Source organism: Oryzias latipes, chromosome 1 (assembly GCF_002234675.1).
Source record: "Oryzias latipes chromosome 1, ASM223467v1".
Taxonomy (NCBI): Eukaryota; Metazoa; Chordata; class Actinopteri; order Beloniformes; family Adrianichthyidae; genus Oryzias; species Oryzias latipes.
Genome location: NC_019859.2, coordinates 232,001 through 250,198, shown reverse-complemented (window position 1 = coordinate 250,198; position 18,198 = coordinate 232,001). Strand labels below are relative to the sequence as shown.

At 49.5% G+C, this 18,198-nt stretch overlaps 1 protein-coding gene across 5 annotated transcripts; it reads right to left on the bottom strand.

The window, feature by feature from the left end:
* Nucleotides 1-872: 872 nt before the first annotated feature.
* On the bottom strand, nt 873-17,981 carry aars2 (alanyl-tRNA synthetase 2, mitochondrial). Of its 5 annotated transcripts, XM_023953522.1 has the most exons (23): nt 17,644-17,706; nt 14,631-14,748; nt 14,266-14,454; nt 14,042-14,187; nt 13,784-13,975; nt 13,484-13,628; nt 13,268-13,413; nt 13,076-13,184; nt 12,920-12,958; nt 12,740-12,854; nt 10,130-10,257; nt 9,019-9,157; nt 8,774-8,943; nt 8,581-8,694; nt 8,360-8,500; nt 8,148-8,285; nt 7,964-8,067; nt 4,161-4,269; nt 3,967-4,092; nt 3,783-3,893; nt 3,620-3,703; nt 3,120-3,233; nt 873-3,039 (listed from the first exon to the last, which is right to left on the bottom strand). In XM_023953522.1, the coding sequence occupies exons 3-23, from the start codon at nt 14,410-14,412 to the stop codon at nt 2,872-2,874; spliced, it is 2,685 nt and encodes an 894-aa protein (XP_023809290.1). In that variant the 5' UTR covers nt 14,413-14,454; nt 14,631-14,748; nt 17,644-17,706; the 3' UTR covers nt 873-2,871. The 5 variants fall into 5 exon arrangements, 4 of the variants coding, with proteins under 4 accessions (XP_023809290.1, XP_023809289.1, XP_023809293.1 ...); XM_023953521.1 differs by lacking the exon at nt 14,631-14,748 and having other exon boundaries at nt 17,644-17,975; XM_023953525.1 differs by lacking the exons at nt 14,631-14,748; nt 17,644-17,706 and having other exon boundaries at nt 13,268-13,483; nt 13,559-13,628; nt 14,266-14,451.
* Nucleotides 17,982-18,198: the final 217 nt, after the last annotated feature.

Below are 18,198 nucleotides of genomic sequence, written 5' to 3'. Positions count from 1 at the left end.
TCGGTTGGACACATATCCAGGACCATGACTTACTGCTTCTGCTGCGGTGCAAAGACCCTTCAGAGGGACCTCCTAAAGAACACCACAGCGGTTCTGAACCGTTCTCAGCTGCCTTCAGACCTGCTGTTTGCAGCACCAACAGGTATGGAGAACCTTCCATTGTGGGTCCAAGTCCGGTTCTGCAGACCCACAATGGAGAATGACAGCAGACGTTGGGTAGAGTCCAGCTTTAGTGCCTCTCCAACCTTCAGACAGAAGCCACCAGAGGAGCCAAAGAAGAACCCGTCCGTCTGAAGCCCATTCTGTTTTCTCAGGGGGGGGGGTTCTTCCTGGGGTCCAGATTTAAAAACCATCATAAATTATACAAAGAAGTCCATGGAAACGGTGCCGAACTGAAACAGAATCAAACAGTTCCTCGCCTGTCAGGGGTCTCCAAAGAGGAGCAACCCCTCCACCCCCCGCATGTCCCCCCCTACATCCATGGACCTCCTCCAGACCGCTTTCCTGGTAGCTCTTCAGGATCAAGAATAAAAATATACATTTCATAATTTTTCAATTGTGTCCAAGTAAAGAAGCTTGTTGGGTTAACCGAGGATTGGAGGCGTTTCCTGTGGTTCTGATCCCAAACATCCGCTAAACGAAGCTTTTTCATCCCGAGCCACACTTCGCTTTGACCTGAGAGAGAATGGACCAATCACAGCGCAGAGCTGCTGCAGTCAGCCAGTCAGAGCGCACCTTCAAAGCGTGGAGCGTCCAGGTCTCGTTCCCACAGAAACAAAAACCGTTTTTCATTCCAGAGTTTGTTGTAAAAGACGAAGAAGTCGTTTACAGAAAAACCTCAAGTCCAATCTGAGTGACGACAAAAAACTGAATTATAATAAAATCCCTTTAATTTGTCACAGAGACTGAAAACAAAAGACATTTATCCTGAACTTCACCGTGGAGGAAGATTTAAAACCTGTCCTTTAGGGTGGGGGCCACACTTTCCCATCCATGAAGGTTCTGAAGGACACAGCTTCAAACTGCTCCTTCAGAACCTTCAGACACCAAACCGCCAGAAATGGACCCGTCTGACAAAGACCAGGTCCAAGCTCCCAGGGTTCTGATCGACTGCACCACCGGGTTCTGCTTCAGGTCCAGTGTGGTCCTCGGTTCTTTTACTCCTTTAAGGGACCCCCGGGGAAAATGGGGTTCAACGAACTCTGAGCTAAGAATAAGGAAAACAACCCAGAACCAGATATAAAGGTTAGGACCCAGACCCGGATCTAAAGGTTGGGACCCAGACCCAGATATAAAGGTTAAGACCCAGACCCGGATCTAAAGGTTAGGACCCAGACCCGGATCTAAAGGTTAGTACCCAGACCCGGATCTTAAGGTTAAGACCCAGACCCGGATCTAAAGGTTAGGACCCAGACCCGGATCTTAAGGTTAAGACCCAGACCCGGATCTAAAGGTTTTGGATCCAGACCCGGATCTAAAGGTTAGGACCCAGACCCGGATCTAAAGGTTAGGACCCAGACCCGGATCTAAAGGTTAGGACCCAGACCCGGATCTAAAGGTTAGGACCCAGACCCGGATCTAAAGGTTAGGACCCAGACCCAGATATAAAGGTTAAGACCCAGACCCGGATCTAAAGGTTAGGACCCAGACCCGGATCTAAAGGTTAGTACCCAGACCCGGATCTTAAGGTTAAGACCCAGACCCGGATCTAAAGGTTAGGACCCAGACCCGGATCTTAAGGTTAAGACCCAGACCCGGATCTAAAGGTCAGGACCCAGACCCGGATCTTAAGGTTAAGACCCAGACCCGGATCTAAAGGTTAGGACCCAGACCCGGATCTAAAGGTTAGGACCCAGACCCGGATCTAAAGGTTAAGACCCAGACCCGGATCTAAAGGTTAGGACCCAGACCCGGATCTAAAGGTTTTGGATCCAGACCCGGATCTAAAGGTTAGGACCCAGACCCGGATCTAAAGGTTAGGACCCAGACCCGGATCTAAAGGTTAGGACCCAGACCCGGATCTAAAGGTTAGGACCCAGACCCAGATATAAAGGTTAAGACCCAGACCCGGATCTAAAGGTTAGGACCCAGACCCGGATCTAAAGGTTAGGACCCAGACCCGGATCTAAAGGTTTTGGATCCAGACCCGGATCTAAAGGTTAGGACCCAGACCCGGATCTAAAGGTTAGGACCCAGACCCGGATCTAAAGGTTAGGACCCAGACCCGGATCTAAAGGTTAGGACCCAGACCCGGATCTAAAGGTTAGGACCCAGACCCGGATCTAAAGGTTAGGACCCAGACCCGGATCTAAAGGTTAGGACCCAGACCCGGATCTAAAGGTTATGACTCAGACCCGGATCTAAATGTTAGGACCCAGACCCGGATCTAAAGTTTTTGGATCCAGACCCGGATCTAAAGGTTATGACCCAGACCCGGATCTAAAGGTTAGGACCCAGACCCGGATCTAAAGGTTAGGACCCAGACCCGGATCTAAAGGTTAGGACCCAGACCCGGATCTAAAGGTTTTGGATCCAGACCCGGATCTAAAGGTTATGACCCAGACCCGGATCTAAAGGTTAGGACCCAGACCCGGATCTAAAGGTTAGGACCCAGACCCGGATCTAAAGGTTAGGACCCAGACCCGGATCTAAAGGTTTTGGATCCAGACCCGGGTTCTGGCTCGTTTTCTTCCGTGTTTCTGCTGCAGAGCATCAATGTTTCCATGTTCTGTGGAAGTCGGACCAGACCAGTCTGTGTTCTGGTCCGGGTCCTGAAGAAACCCAGTTATTCTGAGGTCAAGACCAAAACGCTTCGGTTTTTATGTATGTTAGATCAAAGGAGCGTCTGTGGGCGGAGCCTTGTTTCGGACATCAACGCCGTCTTTTCTGGGCCACAAAGTCTTCCGCCCATCTCAGGGCTTCTGTGATGTCATCACTGGTCCCTGTTCCCTTGGCAACCAGGGTGGAGCCCCCAGCGCTCCCCCCGAGATAACCACACACAGCCACCGCCCAATCAGAAGCCGCCAAGGTCGGCGAGTCCTGCAAAGAAGGGAGTTGTCAGCAGTTGTCCAATCAGCAGCAGCCATACCCTGTGAGATCGAGGAAGGGGGCGGGACTACCTTGGGAACCTGACACGCACACAGGACCTTCCCTGAATGGGCATGGCGAGTGAGTAGCATCACATGACTAAACGGAGCGGCTGAGCTCAGCTGGTTTACCGTCTTCACCAGAACCTGAAAGATGAACCAAAACCGGATCAGCTGCTGGACCACATCCCCCCTAATGTAGATCAGCTGGATCAGAACCCGGTTCTGACAAACAGATCCAGCTGCTGAATGAGGATAAAGGTTGGAACTGGTTTAGATAAAAGAACCCGGTTCCTTCAGACGGTCAATTGGACTCTGAATCAAAAACAGAACTCGGTCCAGTGTTGGATGATCCCGTCGTGAGGCGGCGGTGGAGCCGCTTTGGCTTTAAAGCAGAGAACTGGACGGGAACGGGAACACATGACTTCAGGAGGGCAGCTGATGGTCATCCCAACCCAAAGTGTCTGGTGGGGGCGGAGTCTCCCTACTACAGTAGAATAAAAATAATAATAAAAAATTTCCACCTCACCCACCGATAATGACTCTGCCTCCACGAAGTCCACCAGCAGCGTCTTCCTGCCATTCTTCTCCAGAATGGCCTGAGCCTTCTGCGCCGCCTGAGCAGGGCATGATGGGAGAAGGTGTGGATTCACAGGTGCTTCAGCTTCACCTCAGGTGTCTCGCCGCGACGCTCACCTCTCTGAGCTCCATTTTCCTGATGGCGGAGTTGCTGGTCCTCAGCAGCGTCTTCAGGCGATCCTGCAGTTCCCGCCGCTGCCACTGGGGGATGGGAGTGTTGTCTACAGCCTGTCAGACACAGCTGAGGGTTAAACCACACCCAACATGCTTCTCACACGTGCTGCAGTGCATCATCACCTACATCAGAAAGGATGCTGGCCTCTTTGGAGAGTCGCTGGGCGGAGTCAATGCTGGATGGGGAGGAGCCTGACAATCGTGCTGACAAGGAGTCAACTTCCTGGGACAAAGCCTGACCCGCCTCCCGAGCCTGTAAAGCTGCTTTCTTTAGACCACCCACTCTAGAGAAGGTCTGGTCATGTGACCCCACAGACTCACCTGTGCTGCATCGCGTCCCGTCACGGCCACCACCCGGCTGATTCCCTTCACCATCTGCTTTTCTGAGACAATCACCAGGTCCTCAATGGCACCGGTCCGCAGGAGGTGGCTGAAGGAAGAGGCAACACACCTGAGAAAGCCACTTTACCCAGAACACACCTGTGTCTCACCTGATAAACTCACTTTACCCAGAACACACCTGTGTCAGACCTGAGAAACAAACTTACTGGCTTTAACCGTCTGCAGTCTGCGGACAGACGCTGCCGTCAGTCTGCAGACGGTCTCCATTTGATCAGCTGTTGTCGCTGAAATACGTCATCTTTCTAACTGGCACACCGCAGAGCAGGTATCTAGGAATACGAGTGGATTTCCAGGGATCAGCCGATGTGCGTTTAGATCCCGCCCACTTTCACTGATTGACAGACCAGCTCATTCTGCTGAAAAGGTTCATCATGAAATAAATAAGTCCTTTTTTTTTTAACTTGTCCTGTCCAACAGCTGGGCAGACAGATGAGAGCTGAGGGCCTCTTGTGTTGGACATATTTTACTTTAACAAGAGGGGTTATTAATCTACAGACAAACCAAAGGTATGTCTGAATAAACCCCTTTTGGAAGTGAGGCCAAACTTTATTAATTTCAATCATGTTTGTAAATCTTTGGTGTTGGACCGGACGGAAAATGAAAGAAGGGAAGAAGAGAGAGGGATGTTAGAGGGGGGGGGGGGGGGGGGGGGGGGGGGGGTAAGACCATGAAGCAGCATAAAGCAACAAGTTTACTGGTTGTTTATCATTACGGTAAGGTTCAGATGTAGTACATAAAGGGCGGGGCCTGTCCACACACACTCAAATGTTATCAACACACCTGCTGGCTGAAAAAAATGTCCACATGTCAACATGCACACAAAACAGATAGTGTTCACAAACGCATACTTATGCCTTAAAACCAACTAGTGTGTAATATTTCATTCATTCTATCACGCAAACTGTTAGTGCAAAGGTGAGCTAACACCTGTGCTCAAGTGAGTGTTTATGTTCTTCTAAAATGGATGGTGGAATGTGAAAAGAAGGAGGGAGAGTGCTCAGCCATCCCCACACCAAGACCCCAGCCGCAGCAGCAGCGGCAGCCGGAACCCCCCAACGCCACATGGCAGCAGGCAGGGAACAACTGCCCCCCGGGCGACCCAGTCCGCCACCCAGGCCCGGGCCAGCAGGACCACCGTGAGGCCCCAGGGAGCCAGAGAGCAGGGAAGCACGGAGGGAAAGGGAGCGCCGCCCCAGCCCAACCAGGAGAGCAGCCCCCCCGCCGCGCCGGGAGAGCCCAACCCAGGGCCCCACCCGAGTAGGGCGCCCACAGCCCCAGATGAGCAGCCCATCCCCCCGCCCCAACCCCAGGTACGAGCCAGGACTCCCCCAAGGGAGACCCGCTCCGCAATCCAGGCAGCCACCCACCCGGCCCACGGTTGGTCCAGGGAGGAGCAAGGCAGGGGCTAGCTCCTTTTCAGCGTTAATCTTGTCAATAGTCTTGGGTTGAAATCTTGGGTTGTTTCCATTCTCTGATATTAAGGTTGAATAGTACTGGCTTCTAGCTCTACGCAGAGCTTTTTTATAATTTAATAGGCTATGTTTCCAGATATCCAGAGACTGCTCTGAACCGGAGCGGCGCCATTCTCTTTCCAACTTACGGGTTTCTTGTTTAAGAGAACGAGTTTCAGCGTTAAACCACGGTGCTACTCGGTTTTGTCTAACGAACTTAGGTTTCAGGGGGGCAACAACATCGAGTGTACTCCTGAGGGCTTGTAAGGCATCATTAACAAAATGGTCATTTATACTAGGACTGATACTATGGGAGCTGGACTCAGAGTATTTTCTCAGAATATCACTAAGTACTGGCTGAACTGTGTGTTTAAACTCAGACACAGAACGGTCAGTTAAGGTTCTTCTAAGCTGTTTCTTATTCACTGGGGCAGAAGGATGTTCCAGTGTAAACTGGAAGGTAATCATAAAGTGATCAGAAATGATGGGGTTAAGAGGAAGGACACTCAGCTGGCTGATCTCTATACCATGGGTTAGAACAAGGTCCAGGGTGTGCTTATGACAGTGAGTGGGTTCATTCACACTTTGGGTGAAACCAACATCATCTAATAAAGCTGCAAAAGCCTTTCCTAGACAGTCACTGGGGTCATCAACATGAATATTAAAATCCCCTAATATTATAATTTGATCAGAATCTAAGACAATAGTCGATAGGAAGTCGGAAAACTCAGTTAAACAAGGGCCCTAAATGTCTATGGTGCAAATAAAACCGAAAGAGGGGGGGCCCACTCCATACAGCAACCATGGGACGGGGGGACCACTGCCAAGTAGCCCCCCCCCCCAAGCGCATCGCAGGCCAAGCCCCCCACCCCCTCACCCTAATATGAGGTTATATGAGAAAAGGAGTAAGTTGGGGACAGCTGGTAGACTGTCCCCCGGTGGTCAAACAGCCGTCCCCCAGCCCCCCCCCCCCCCCCCCCCAGCCCCCAGCATAGGGGCCCGGCCCCCCCAGACCAGGGACCCCAGACCAGGGGCCCCATCCCCGGAGGCGCCGATACCCCCGGCCCAGCACCACCCACCCCACACAGAGAGAGAGGAGCCAGAAAGCGCCGGCCCCCCGGAGCAAGCCCAGGCCCCCACCCCCAAGCGCCGGCCCTAGAAGAGCTCCGGTCAGGCCTCGACGGGACCGAGGCAGCCAATCGGCCGGGGCAACCGCCGATTGCCTCAGCGGAGACCCCGACCCGTCAACCCCCCAAGGTCCCGTACCAATAGTGGGGTCCCCTTCCCCCCCAGAACGCCCCCCCCACAGGACAGGGCCGACAAGCCCCCCATCCCACCCCACCCCAGCCGAAGCGGATGACCCCCCGGAGCGACTGGGGGTCCCAAGAGGGTTGTCCTGTCCCGTCCCATCCCAGAGCCAGGGAAGGGCTGATCCCAGCCCCAGGTGTAAACGGGCAGCCCATCCAGCCCCGCTGCCCCCCCCCCCAAGCAGGGCCCCCGCCAACCCCCCCCAGCACAGGCAAAGGGACCAATAAATAAGTCCTTTTAACAGCAATGGAAAATAAAAACAAAGTACTTTGTAAAATATTGATTTTGAAATCGGAGTTTCTGAAAAAAATCCATAGAATTATAATAATATTCATTCATTTTCTATTCCGCTTTTCCCTTACGGGGTAACGGGGCTGCTGGAGCCTATCCCGGCCACTTGTGGGCGAAGGCAGGGGACGCCCTGGACAGTTCGCCAGTCTGTTGCAGGGTAGAATGTCCCCAATCACACACCCATTCACACTGACACTCACACCTAGGGACAATTTAGATTAACCAATTAACCTGGGAAGCATGTTTGCAGCATGCACGGGGAGAACATGCTAACTCCACACAGAAAGGTCCCCCATTGATGTTCTGCTTAATGTCCCCCAGCCGGGACTTGAACCGGGGACCTTCTTGCTGTGAGGCAAGAGTGCTAACCACTGCACCACCGTGCATTATAATAAAATATTAATAATGATATTCAACATGATTAAAAATGAATATTTTAAACTACTGTTTTAAAATAAGGAACAGGTTTAAGGAACATTTAAACGGGTTGAAGAGGCTGAGCATCACCTGGGAGTGGGCGGGTCTTTTTGGTCCTGATTAGTACAGTTAAATCGACACGTTTCTTTACTATAACACGCCTGTGACACACCTGTTCAGGTATGTGGTTGATGACTCTGACATGATCAAACCTGAGCACCAGCAGGACAGGTAAGTCAATAAATCCAGTCTCACGTTCCACAGCAGAGCTCCACAGACGTGTCTTTGTCAGGCGGCGAGTCCAGCAGCTCAGAGACCGGAACGTGCAGAGAGACCACCCGGACCGGGTCTGGATACACCTGCAGAGGCGCGAAGCAGGGAATGGTCCGGTCAGCGTGTCCTCCGAGACAGGTGAGTCACTGCGGCGGGGTCCACTCGCCTCGTCCACGGTCCTCAGTCCTCTGATGCTCTTGGCTCTCTGCATAGGAAGCTCCATGGTGTGGACCATCTGATTGGCTGTCACAATGTCATGAACACACCTTTCCACCTGTTGCAGCTGCGGGATGCTGAGAGAACCCTACCAAAGAGCAACAGGTGTAAGAACGTGCACCTCTGTGGTACCGGCAGGTTCTTCTACTACCATGTCCTCACCTTGACACTGAAATCAAAGCGCAGCCGATCAGCTGACACGTGAGAGCCTCGCTGGTGGACCGACGGACCCAGAACCTTCCTTAGAGCAAAGTTCAGGATGTGGGTTGCTGTGTGCTTGACCATGCAGGACAGTCGGTGGGCCTGGGGGGAGGGGAGAAGGCGGTGAGGTTCTTTTCCAATGTCTTCACTGGGAACTTTGGTCCTGATCAAAACTTTCTTACTTGGTCAAGGTGCAGCTGAACTTGGTCTCCTGTCTTTAGGCGGTCAGTCGCTGTGACCTGGTGAACCACGTACCCCCCAACCTGAAGCAACCCGTCCACGGGAAACACCACATCCTGGAAGACACACACCATGGAGGAATACACACCTGAGGCGTTACCTCCATGCTCTTCCTGGGTGAGCAGCTCAGCAAACCTGCAGCCGACTGCAGGTCAGGTACCCCCGGTCATGTGACTGCCCCCCCTGCTCAGAGTAGAAGCAGGTTCGATCTAGGATGACTGCACAGCGTTGACCCTCAGAGACTTCCTGCACCAGAGTCTGACCATTGCACAGGGCCAAGACGGTCGCACTGCATGCTGGGAAAACTGGGGGAGAGTTTTTTAAGGTTTTAAACCAGCAGAGGAGAGTCAGGTGAGATACTTGTGAAAGTCAAAGTGTACCGTAACGGTCTTTCTCTAACCCATACTGGTATTTGAGGCTGTCGTCGGTGTGAGGAACCTTAAGGCGCTGCAGTTCCGCCAGGATGTGGAGGTCCAACATCACATGGGACCAAAGACCCGCCCGTTTCTCAGATGCCACCTGAGACAGGTATGGGACATCATCAATGACATCTTAAAACTGCACGCCTTCTTCAGGCCAAAAACAGACATGTCCGTCACAGGGTCCAATGGCTGGTCTCTGGTTCTTCAGAAGCCTCTGTCTGCCACACTCCTCATTACTTGGATCAGGTGAGTTTGCCAATAGTGAGCGCCGACGGCTAGGTTAGTTGGAAAACAAGCAGGATAACGGCCACAGAACCGGCAGTGGTGCTGAGGTAGAGCGGCCAACTTTTGATCAGAAGGTTGCAGGTTCCATTCCTGCCTTGGACCCCATATTAAAGTTAAAGTCCCACTATCTGTCACACACCTATGTGTGCGAGATTTGTTGTCCACATTTGACCCATCCCCTGGGGGAGCAGTGAGCTGCAGACACAGCCACGCTATGGACCCATTTAGTGGCTTAACCCCCCAATCCAACCCCTATACAAGTGTCCTCGGGGAAGACACTGAACCCCACATGGTTCCTGGTGGTTAAAGTTGGCGCCATCAGTGTGAATGGGACTGTGACGCGCTTTGGGCCTTGATGAAGGTAGAAAAGTGTTTACAGGTGAAGACTATTGACATTTAGTGCTCAAAAGGTCTCGTTCTCCAGGTTCTGACTGCAGGGAAAAGTCAAGGACACAGACTTTTGTCCCAGAGTCCGGATTTCCCATTAAGAACCGTCATTCCAACAGCCCATTACTAGCCTGATGGCGGTGGAGAGCGAACTTCACCCATGCAAACGCTGCAGCAAGAACATGAGGAACATGTTCCTCCAGGGGACAGGTGTAACATGGTATCAAGAGCACCAAGAGCAACCAGCGCCATGACCTAGTGGTAGAGTGTCAACCGCCAGGTTGTGGATTCAAATCCAAGGTCGCCACCCCCACATTCACTGCCCCTCCATAGGACGGTCAAATGCAGAGAATGTTCACACATCCAGGTGGGGAATCTGCAGGAAATGAGACGTCACCTTCTGGTTCTCTAAGAGAAGTCGGTCCAGATCCTGCCGGTTCACCTGGACACCCCTCTCCTCCAGCATCATGTCTACCAGGTCCAGAGGAAAACCCAGGTCCCGGTGCAAGGTCCACGCCAATGAAGCTAGAACAGAGCCCCCGCCCCAGAAAACATCAAAGATAATCAAACCACTAAAGACCAACCACAGCATCCAAATGCAACATCCAACGCCAACAGACAACCGCATCATCCAACCATGACAGTCAACCGCATCATCCAACCCTGACAGCTAACTACAGCATCCAACCATGACAGCTAACCACAGCATCCAACCATGACAGCTAACTACAGCATCCAACCATGACAGCTAACCACATCATCCAACCATGACAGCTAACCACATCATCCAACCATGACAGCTAACCACATCATCCAACCATGACAGCTAACCACAGCATCCAACCATGACAGCTAACTACAGCATCCAACCATGACAGCTAACCACAGCATCCAACCATGACAGCTAACTACAGCATCCAACCATGACAGCTAACTACAGCATCCAACCATGACAGCTAACCACATCATCCAACCATGACAGCTAACCACGTCATCCAACCATGACAGCTAACCACATCATCCAACCATGACAGCTAACCACATCATCCAACCATGACAGCTAACTACAGCATCCAACCATGACAGCTAACCACAGCATCCAACCATGACAGCTAACCACAGCATCCAACCATGACAGCTAACTACAGCATCCAACCATGACAGCTAACCACAGCATCCAACCATGACAGCTAACTACAGCATCCAACCATGACAGCTAACTACAGCATCCAACCATGACAGCTAACCACATCATCCAACCATGACAGCTAACTACAGCATCCAACCATGACAGCTAACTACAGCATCCAACCATGACAGCTAACCACATCATCCAACCATGACAGCTAACTACAGCATCCAACCATGACAGCTAACTACAGCATCCAACCATGACAGCTAACTACAGCATCCAACCATGACAGCTAACTACAGCATCCAACCATGACAGCTAACCACATCATCCAACCATGACAGCTAACTACAGCATCCAACCATGACAGCTAACTACAGCATCCAACCATGACAGCTAACTACAGCATCCAACCATGACAGCTAACCACATCATCCAACCATGACAGCTAACTACAGCATCCAACCATGACAGCTAACTACAGCATCCAACCATGACAGCTAACTACAGCATCCAACCATGACAGCTAACCACATCATCCAACCATGACAGCTAACTACAGCATCCAACCATGACAGCTAACTACAGCATCCAACCATGACAGCTAACTACAGCATCCAACCATGACAGCTAACTACAGCATCCAACCATGACAGCTAACTACAGCATCCAACCATGACAGCTAACTACAGCATCCAACCATGACAGCTAACTACAGCATCCAACCATGACAGCTAACTACAGCATCCAACCATGACAGCTAACCACATCATCCAACCATGACAGCTAACTACAGCATCCAACCATGACAGCTAACCACATCATCCAACCATGACAGCTAACTACAGCATCCAACCATGACAGCTAACTACAGCATCCAACCATGACAGCTAACCACATCATCCAACCATGACAGCTAACTACAGCATCCAACCATGACAGCTAACCACATCATCCAACCATGACAGCTAACTACAGCATCCAACCATGACAGCTAACCACATCATCCAACCATGACAGCTAACTACAGCATCCAACCATGACAGCTAACTACAGCATCCAACCATGACAGCTAACTACAGCATCCAACCATGACAGCTAACCACATCATCCAACCATGACAGCTAACTACAGCATCCAACCATGACAGCTAACTACAGCATCCAACCATGACAGCTAACTACAGCATCCAACCATGACAGCTAACTACAGCATCCAACCATGACAGCTAACTACAGCATCCAACCATGACAGCTAACCACATCATCCAACCATGACAGCTAACCACATCATCCAACCATGACAGCTAACTACAGCATCCAACCATGACAGCTAACTACAGCATCCAACCATGACAGCTAACTACAGCATCCAACCATGACAGCTAACCACAGCATCCAACCATGACAGCTAACCACATCATCCAACCATGACAGCTAACCACATCATCCAACCATGACAGCTAACTACAGCATCCAACCATGACAGCTAACCACAGCATCCAACCATGACAGCTAACCACATCATCCAACCATGACAGCTAACTACAGCATCCAACCATGACAGCTAACTACAGCATCCAACCATGACAGCTAACTACAGCATCCAACCATGACAGCTAACTACAGCATCCAACCATGACAGCTAACTACAGCATCCAACCATGACAGCTAACCACATCATCCAACCATGACAGCTAACTACAGCATCCAACCATGACAGCTAACTACAGCATCCAACCATGACAGCTAACTACAGCATCCAACCATGACAGCTAACCACAGCATCCAACCATGACAGCTAACTACAGCATCCAACCATGACAGCTAACCACATCATCCAACCACAGTCTGTGCTAAGCAGCTGTGCACTCACCAGGGAAGCCACTGTGTTTGCAGTCCTTCTTGCTGAGGGTTCTCTGGATGATCCGGCTGCCTTGCTGCAGGGACGCCAGGAACTGAGCCTCATTCTCGTTGATAATGTCCACAATCTGCACAACAAGCCCAGGATCAGGAACTTCCGGTAACACCACCGACACGTGCAACAGCTGCTCACCCGATCCTCCTCCTGTTTGAGCTCCGGATATGCATCCCCCTGTTTGCAGAGAGACAACGATCAGGCAGACAGTTTTGGTTGTGGTTGGTGTGTTTTGGCCCAGACACCCCTTCCTACAGTGGCAAACAAGAACCGTGGTATGATAGGAAACATTACCAGAAGTTGGGTAATGGTGGGGACCAAGCTAGCCAGGGCTCCCTGTGGAGCCTGCAGGACCTGAATGCAGAACCGAACGGCCCGACGAAGAATCCTCCTCAACACCAACCTTACAGTAAACATTTAAACAACCATCACAGTCGGGGAGGTACGGTTGGAAGTCACATGGCTCCAGGTTAAATGCAGACTCACTCTGCGCCAGACATTCCCGGATGGATGCCGTCAGCGATGCAAATGGATAGGGTCCGAATGTGGTCGGCCACGACTCTGTAGGCCAAGTCCACTTGGCTTCCCTCTTCAGTACCTGTCCTGCCAGTGTATGGCCCCACCCCGGACCTCTGAAGAGACCGCACAGTCTCAGCATGACGATACAGCCTTTGATGTGGAGGACTGAGCGATGGCGAGCACCTGATGGATGGCGTCCATCAGTGGTGTAAACAGGTCTGTGTCGTAGTTGGACCGTTTGCCCTGCAGGACGCTCACCAGTCTCTCCAGTCCCATCCCGGTATCCACGCTGAAGCGCGGCAACAACCGGAGACTGCGGTCCGGTTCCCTGAAACACAACCCAGTTCTGAGAACTAAAACAGTCCGACAGCCGGAGGTGGTTTAAACAGGTTGGATGGAAAAGGTTTTTAAGGGGTGAACATGTCAAATGTGATGTTTCCATAAATCAAGATCCAAAATGAACTTCAAATATTTAACGCTGACCTGTTGTACTGAATAAAGACCAGGTTCCAGATCTCCACCACATCTGGACTGCCTGCGTTAACAAGGAAAGCAGCATCACGGACCCCCATGTGGTCAAAGTGAATCTCTGTGCAGGGCCCACAAGGCCCAGAATCCCCCATCTCCCAGAAATTGTCCTCCAGGCCAAAGGGCAGAATGCGACCAGGAGAAACCCTGAAGAAGAACCGGTCAGTCAATCCAGAACGGGTCCAGCTTAACCACAGACAGAAAGACACCCACCCCAAGTCCAGCCAGATGTTTCGCGTCTCCTCATCCGGTGGTAACCCAGATGCAGCGTCTCCCCCGAAGTACGACACATATAGTCTGTCAGCAGGAATCCCATAGTGCTCAGTGAGAAGGCTCCACGCCATTTGACAAGCCTCCACCTGAATTCAAACAGACACAGGATGAACCCCCCCCCCATCCTACATGCAGGAAGTGACCTCAAATCTGACGTGGGACACCTTAAAGTAGTCTCCAAAGGACCAGTTCCCCAGCATCTCAAAGAAGGTGTGGTGGTAGATGTCTCTGCCCACGTCCTCCAGGTCATTGTGCTTGCCGCCAGCGCGGACGCACTTCTGGCTGTTTACCACTCTGCGGTACGACGCCATCTGGCTCCGGGGGTCGACGGTCCCCAGGAAGACTGGCTTGAACTGAAAACATGACAGGCGTCACTCTGGAGCCACAACTGGATCTAGCAACTTGTGACGAGGCGCATAGGAGGCAGCCAGACACCGAGGAAGTTCTAAAGAACTCTGACCCGGTTGGTCTGCAGTTTTTGAGACACTTGATTTCAGGGGTTATTGTCCAACACCTGTGATGAACACACCTGAGGTGAGTTCAGAGATGACCTGTCCAGACGCACGTGGCTTTGGCCTAACAACACAGTGTGGGTTCAGTCTGTCCATGCAGCCTGCAGTGACCCGTTAAGGCCAGCAGATGTCACCCTGACATGGTGTAAGTCACACAATGAGAAGTTTGTTTTTCTTCACTGTATTATTCAAAACAAATAAAACCAAAATGCATGACGAGAACAATAGTCATAACAATGAGAATGCCAGGTACATGTATTACAAAGAAATATTGCAGAAACAGATTACTATGCATTGAAAATGTTCAAAGACAGTTTTCATAAATACCGTTTTTGTTTAAGCCATTAGAAATAGTAGCAAATAAGATTCTAATTCTTTAATTATTACAGGGAAAATATTTGTGATGAAGAAAATGTTGATTTGTGAATATTAAACCTACTAAATATTATAATTAGATTATTGCCAATTATACGTTTGATCTTATTTTATTTTCATGTAGACCAAATATGATAAACTCAAACTTCATCCGACATTGTGAGTCATATTTATGATTTATAAAACGTGAACATTCTTTCCTAAATGTTTTAGTAATATTGCATTTCTGTTGTTTACAGAGAAGACAGTTGGGGTCAATAGTCTTCTTCTATCTGATCATGTATTGATTATGGGATGGATTCTATGTAGGAGTCTGTAGTAGACGTCTCTCATGATATTGATTCATCATTTCTGATGCAAGGTCCAAACAGTTTTCCAGAGCGAGTCAGGAAGACGTTTCCTCCAATAGAAGACAGCAGAGGAACAGAAATGACGTTTAGCTGAAACACGTATGATCTTGTTATTTAGTTGAAACAAGATTTTCCAAAAGTGGTGTCACTTAGAGACATGAAGGAAATATTTGCATCAAGTACAGTATTTTAAAGAGTTCACAGCATCAGAAACAATGGCGTATTCTTTAGGAGGAACAGCAGGTTATATTTAAGGTTAAATTCTTCATATCTGAGTCATTGACCTCTGTGGTTTTCACTGGAATTTTGATATTATAATAACAAAGTAGAAGAAAATGGAGAAAAGCTACTTTAGAAAAACATGTGACGAGGGAAAATATTCCAAATGGAGAGTGGATTTTTAAAATATCTTCTTTCTCCTTCGGCTTCTCCCATCAGGGGTCGCCACAGTGAAACAACCTCTCCTTCAGGATGAGTCGCATGGTTAACTTGGCAATGTTTTATGCCGGATGCCCTTCCTGACGCAACCCTCTCGATTTATCCGGGCTTGGGACCGGCACAGAAGCAGAGAAGGGAATAAGGAGCAGCCCGGATTTGAACCCTGGTTTCAGGGACGGAAGGCGCCGTAACCCAGCACGAGCTAAACCGGCTCCCTTGGATTTTTAAAATATGATCCAGTTTAGTAGTAAAGTCAAGAAAACTAGGCCTCCTTTTTCATAGGAGTTCATTAATACAGATTTTTTAAATAATGAATCCGGTTTTTCCAGATGAAGTTTAGCAGCATTTGGTCAATAGATTTCAGAGTCTGATTGTCCAGAATTAGTCAGTCTAGAAATCCTCTCTGCTGTGGAGAGTGAATCCTTCCTCAGACTCTGGTCTCTCTGAAGCCTTTGGTTCAAACGTTTCTTGGCTTCATCAATTAGGGGGAGGGAAATTTAATGAGCATCTTTCTAAACTACTTTTGGAAATAATAATGCCTAAATATGTTACAGTTTCTATTACCTGAGACATCAGAGAAAGACTGGATACGGTTCAGAGATCAGGAAACCTGACTGCTGTCTCTGAAGAAGAGAGTCGTGTCATCAGCAAACTGACTCATTAACATTTCTTTATTAAGAACTGAGACGCCTTTTAATTTATTTAATTTATGAATATTGATATAATCAGCAAGAGTTTGAGTAACTAGAAGAAAAAGATACGGTGAAATAGGACCCCCCCCCCCCAGTCTGATTCCTCTATTAGGATTGAATTGGGGGGGGGGGGCATACAGAGTTTTAACTGCATTATAGAAGAAATTTATGAAGACAGCTGAAGATAAAATGATGGTTAACAGAGACAAACGCTTAGTAAAAGTCTAAAAAGAGAATCAACTGTCATCAGAGATCAGGTGTGAGGAATCTAGAATATCAAGAACTAGACCCATGTTATTGGAGAGTCTGTCTGCATGAATCCTGATTGTGTCTCTGCAATAACTGAGTTTAGAACAGATTTAAGTCTTGTTGTAAAGACAGATGCAGAAATCTTGTAGTCGTTATTTAACAGACAGTTGGGACGCCAGTTGTCAATGAGAAGTCCATCTTTTTTGGGTTTGGGTATCAGAGTAAGAACACCTTGATTTAACGTTGGAGGAAGGAAGCATTTCTCTATGCTGAGGTGTAGGCTAGAGCCGCCAGACAGCCTGTTGCTACGCAAACTTGGCCGCCATATTGGAAAGGTTAGAGACGCTGTTCACTGTTGTGCTACAATTACACAAACACAGCCGGAAAAACACATTTACAAAAATACATGAATGAGGATCAATAGAATCCGACTTCATTTTAGAAACACAACATTCAGACCATCTTTGCTCCATTTTTGGAGGAAAATGATATTTTCCTAAAATCAGGAAGATTTTCACTAAAGTTGTTGTTTCTGTAGAGAATTTACTGTTAGAGAACAGAATATGTTATTCTGGGAATTGATGATGATTATTATGGGATGTTGATTATTATTGGATGTTGTTCATTTTCTTACTGATCCAGAATCTTTGGATCTCTGACATGAAGAAACGTTTCTGGTTGTTTCTGTATGACAGAAATCACACGGATCAACCTCAAATCTTCTCCTCAGCGTCTCTGCTGATGGATAATCATTGTTTCTCATTCTGAACTGCATTTCTTTCATCTTGGGGACTACGGGTCATTTGATGAATGTCCATTCCGTGATCACATTTATTTGTACCTGAGTAGCGGTTAGTACTGGTCGTCAATATGCGCATGCGCTAAACCCTTTAGTGACAGTAAAACCGAACAAGCCCCGAACTGACCTGGTTCATACCGGCGTTAACGAACAGCAGGCTGGGGTCAGCTCTGGGCCGGACAGGACTGGACGGAACCAGCAGGTGTCCGTGTCTCCGCCGGAAGAAATCCAGAAATGAGCTGCGGACATGCGCGGCGGGAAAGCCGGGAGGAAAGCCGCTGAACCCGCGCCATGGAGCCGCCAACAGCAGGCACGACGACCTGCGAACGGGCCGGAGCCACCACTGGACCAGCCGGAACATCCGAATCTCACCCTGATGACCCTGGACCAGACCTGGACCTCTACGAAGCCCGGGAGCCTGCGCTGACGCTGCGCATGCGTATTGTAAGCCCTTCTTTTTCTACGTAACAATGTAAACAGTCACAGCGGTGTCGACCCCTACTGGTCACAGCGCGCAACCGCAGCTTTTTTTTTTTTTTTTTTTTTAAACTTGTCCTGTCTAACAGCTAGGCAAACAGATGAGAGCTGAGGGCCTCTTGTGTTGGACATATTTTACTTTAACAAGAGGGGTTATTTACGGTGGCCCAGAAGGGTCACAACACAACACATTAACTTTACACAC

Coding starts and splice junctions, on each gene's coding strand:
- aars2 (XM_023953521.1), bottom strand. CDS start 17,877: ATGTTCCGGCTGGTCCAGTGGTGGCTCCGGCCCGTTCGCAGGTCGTCG. Junction 10,258..12,739: donor CAAACACAGTGGCTTCCCTG/GTGAGTGCACAG, acceptor GCTCTGTTCTAG/CTTCATTGGCGTGGACCTTG. Junction 9,158..10,129: donor TTCTCTTAGAGAACCAGAAG/GTGACGTCTCAT, acceptor TACCTGTCTCAG/GTGGCATCTGAGAAACGGGC.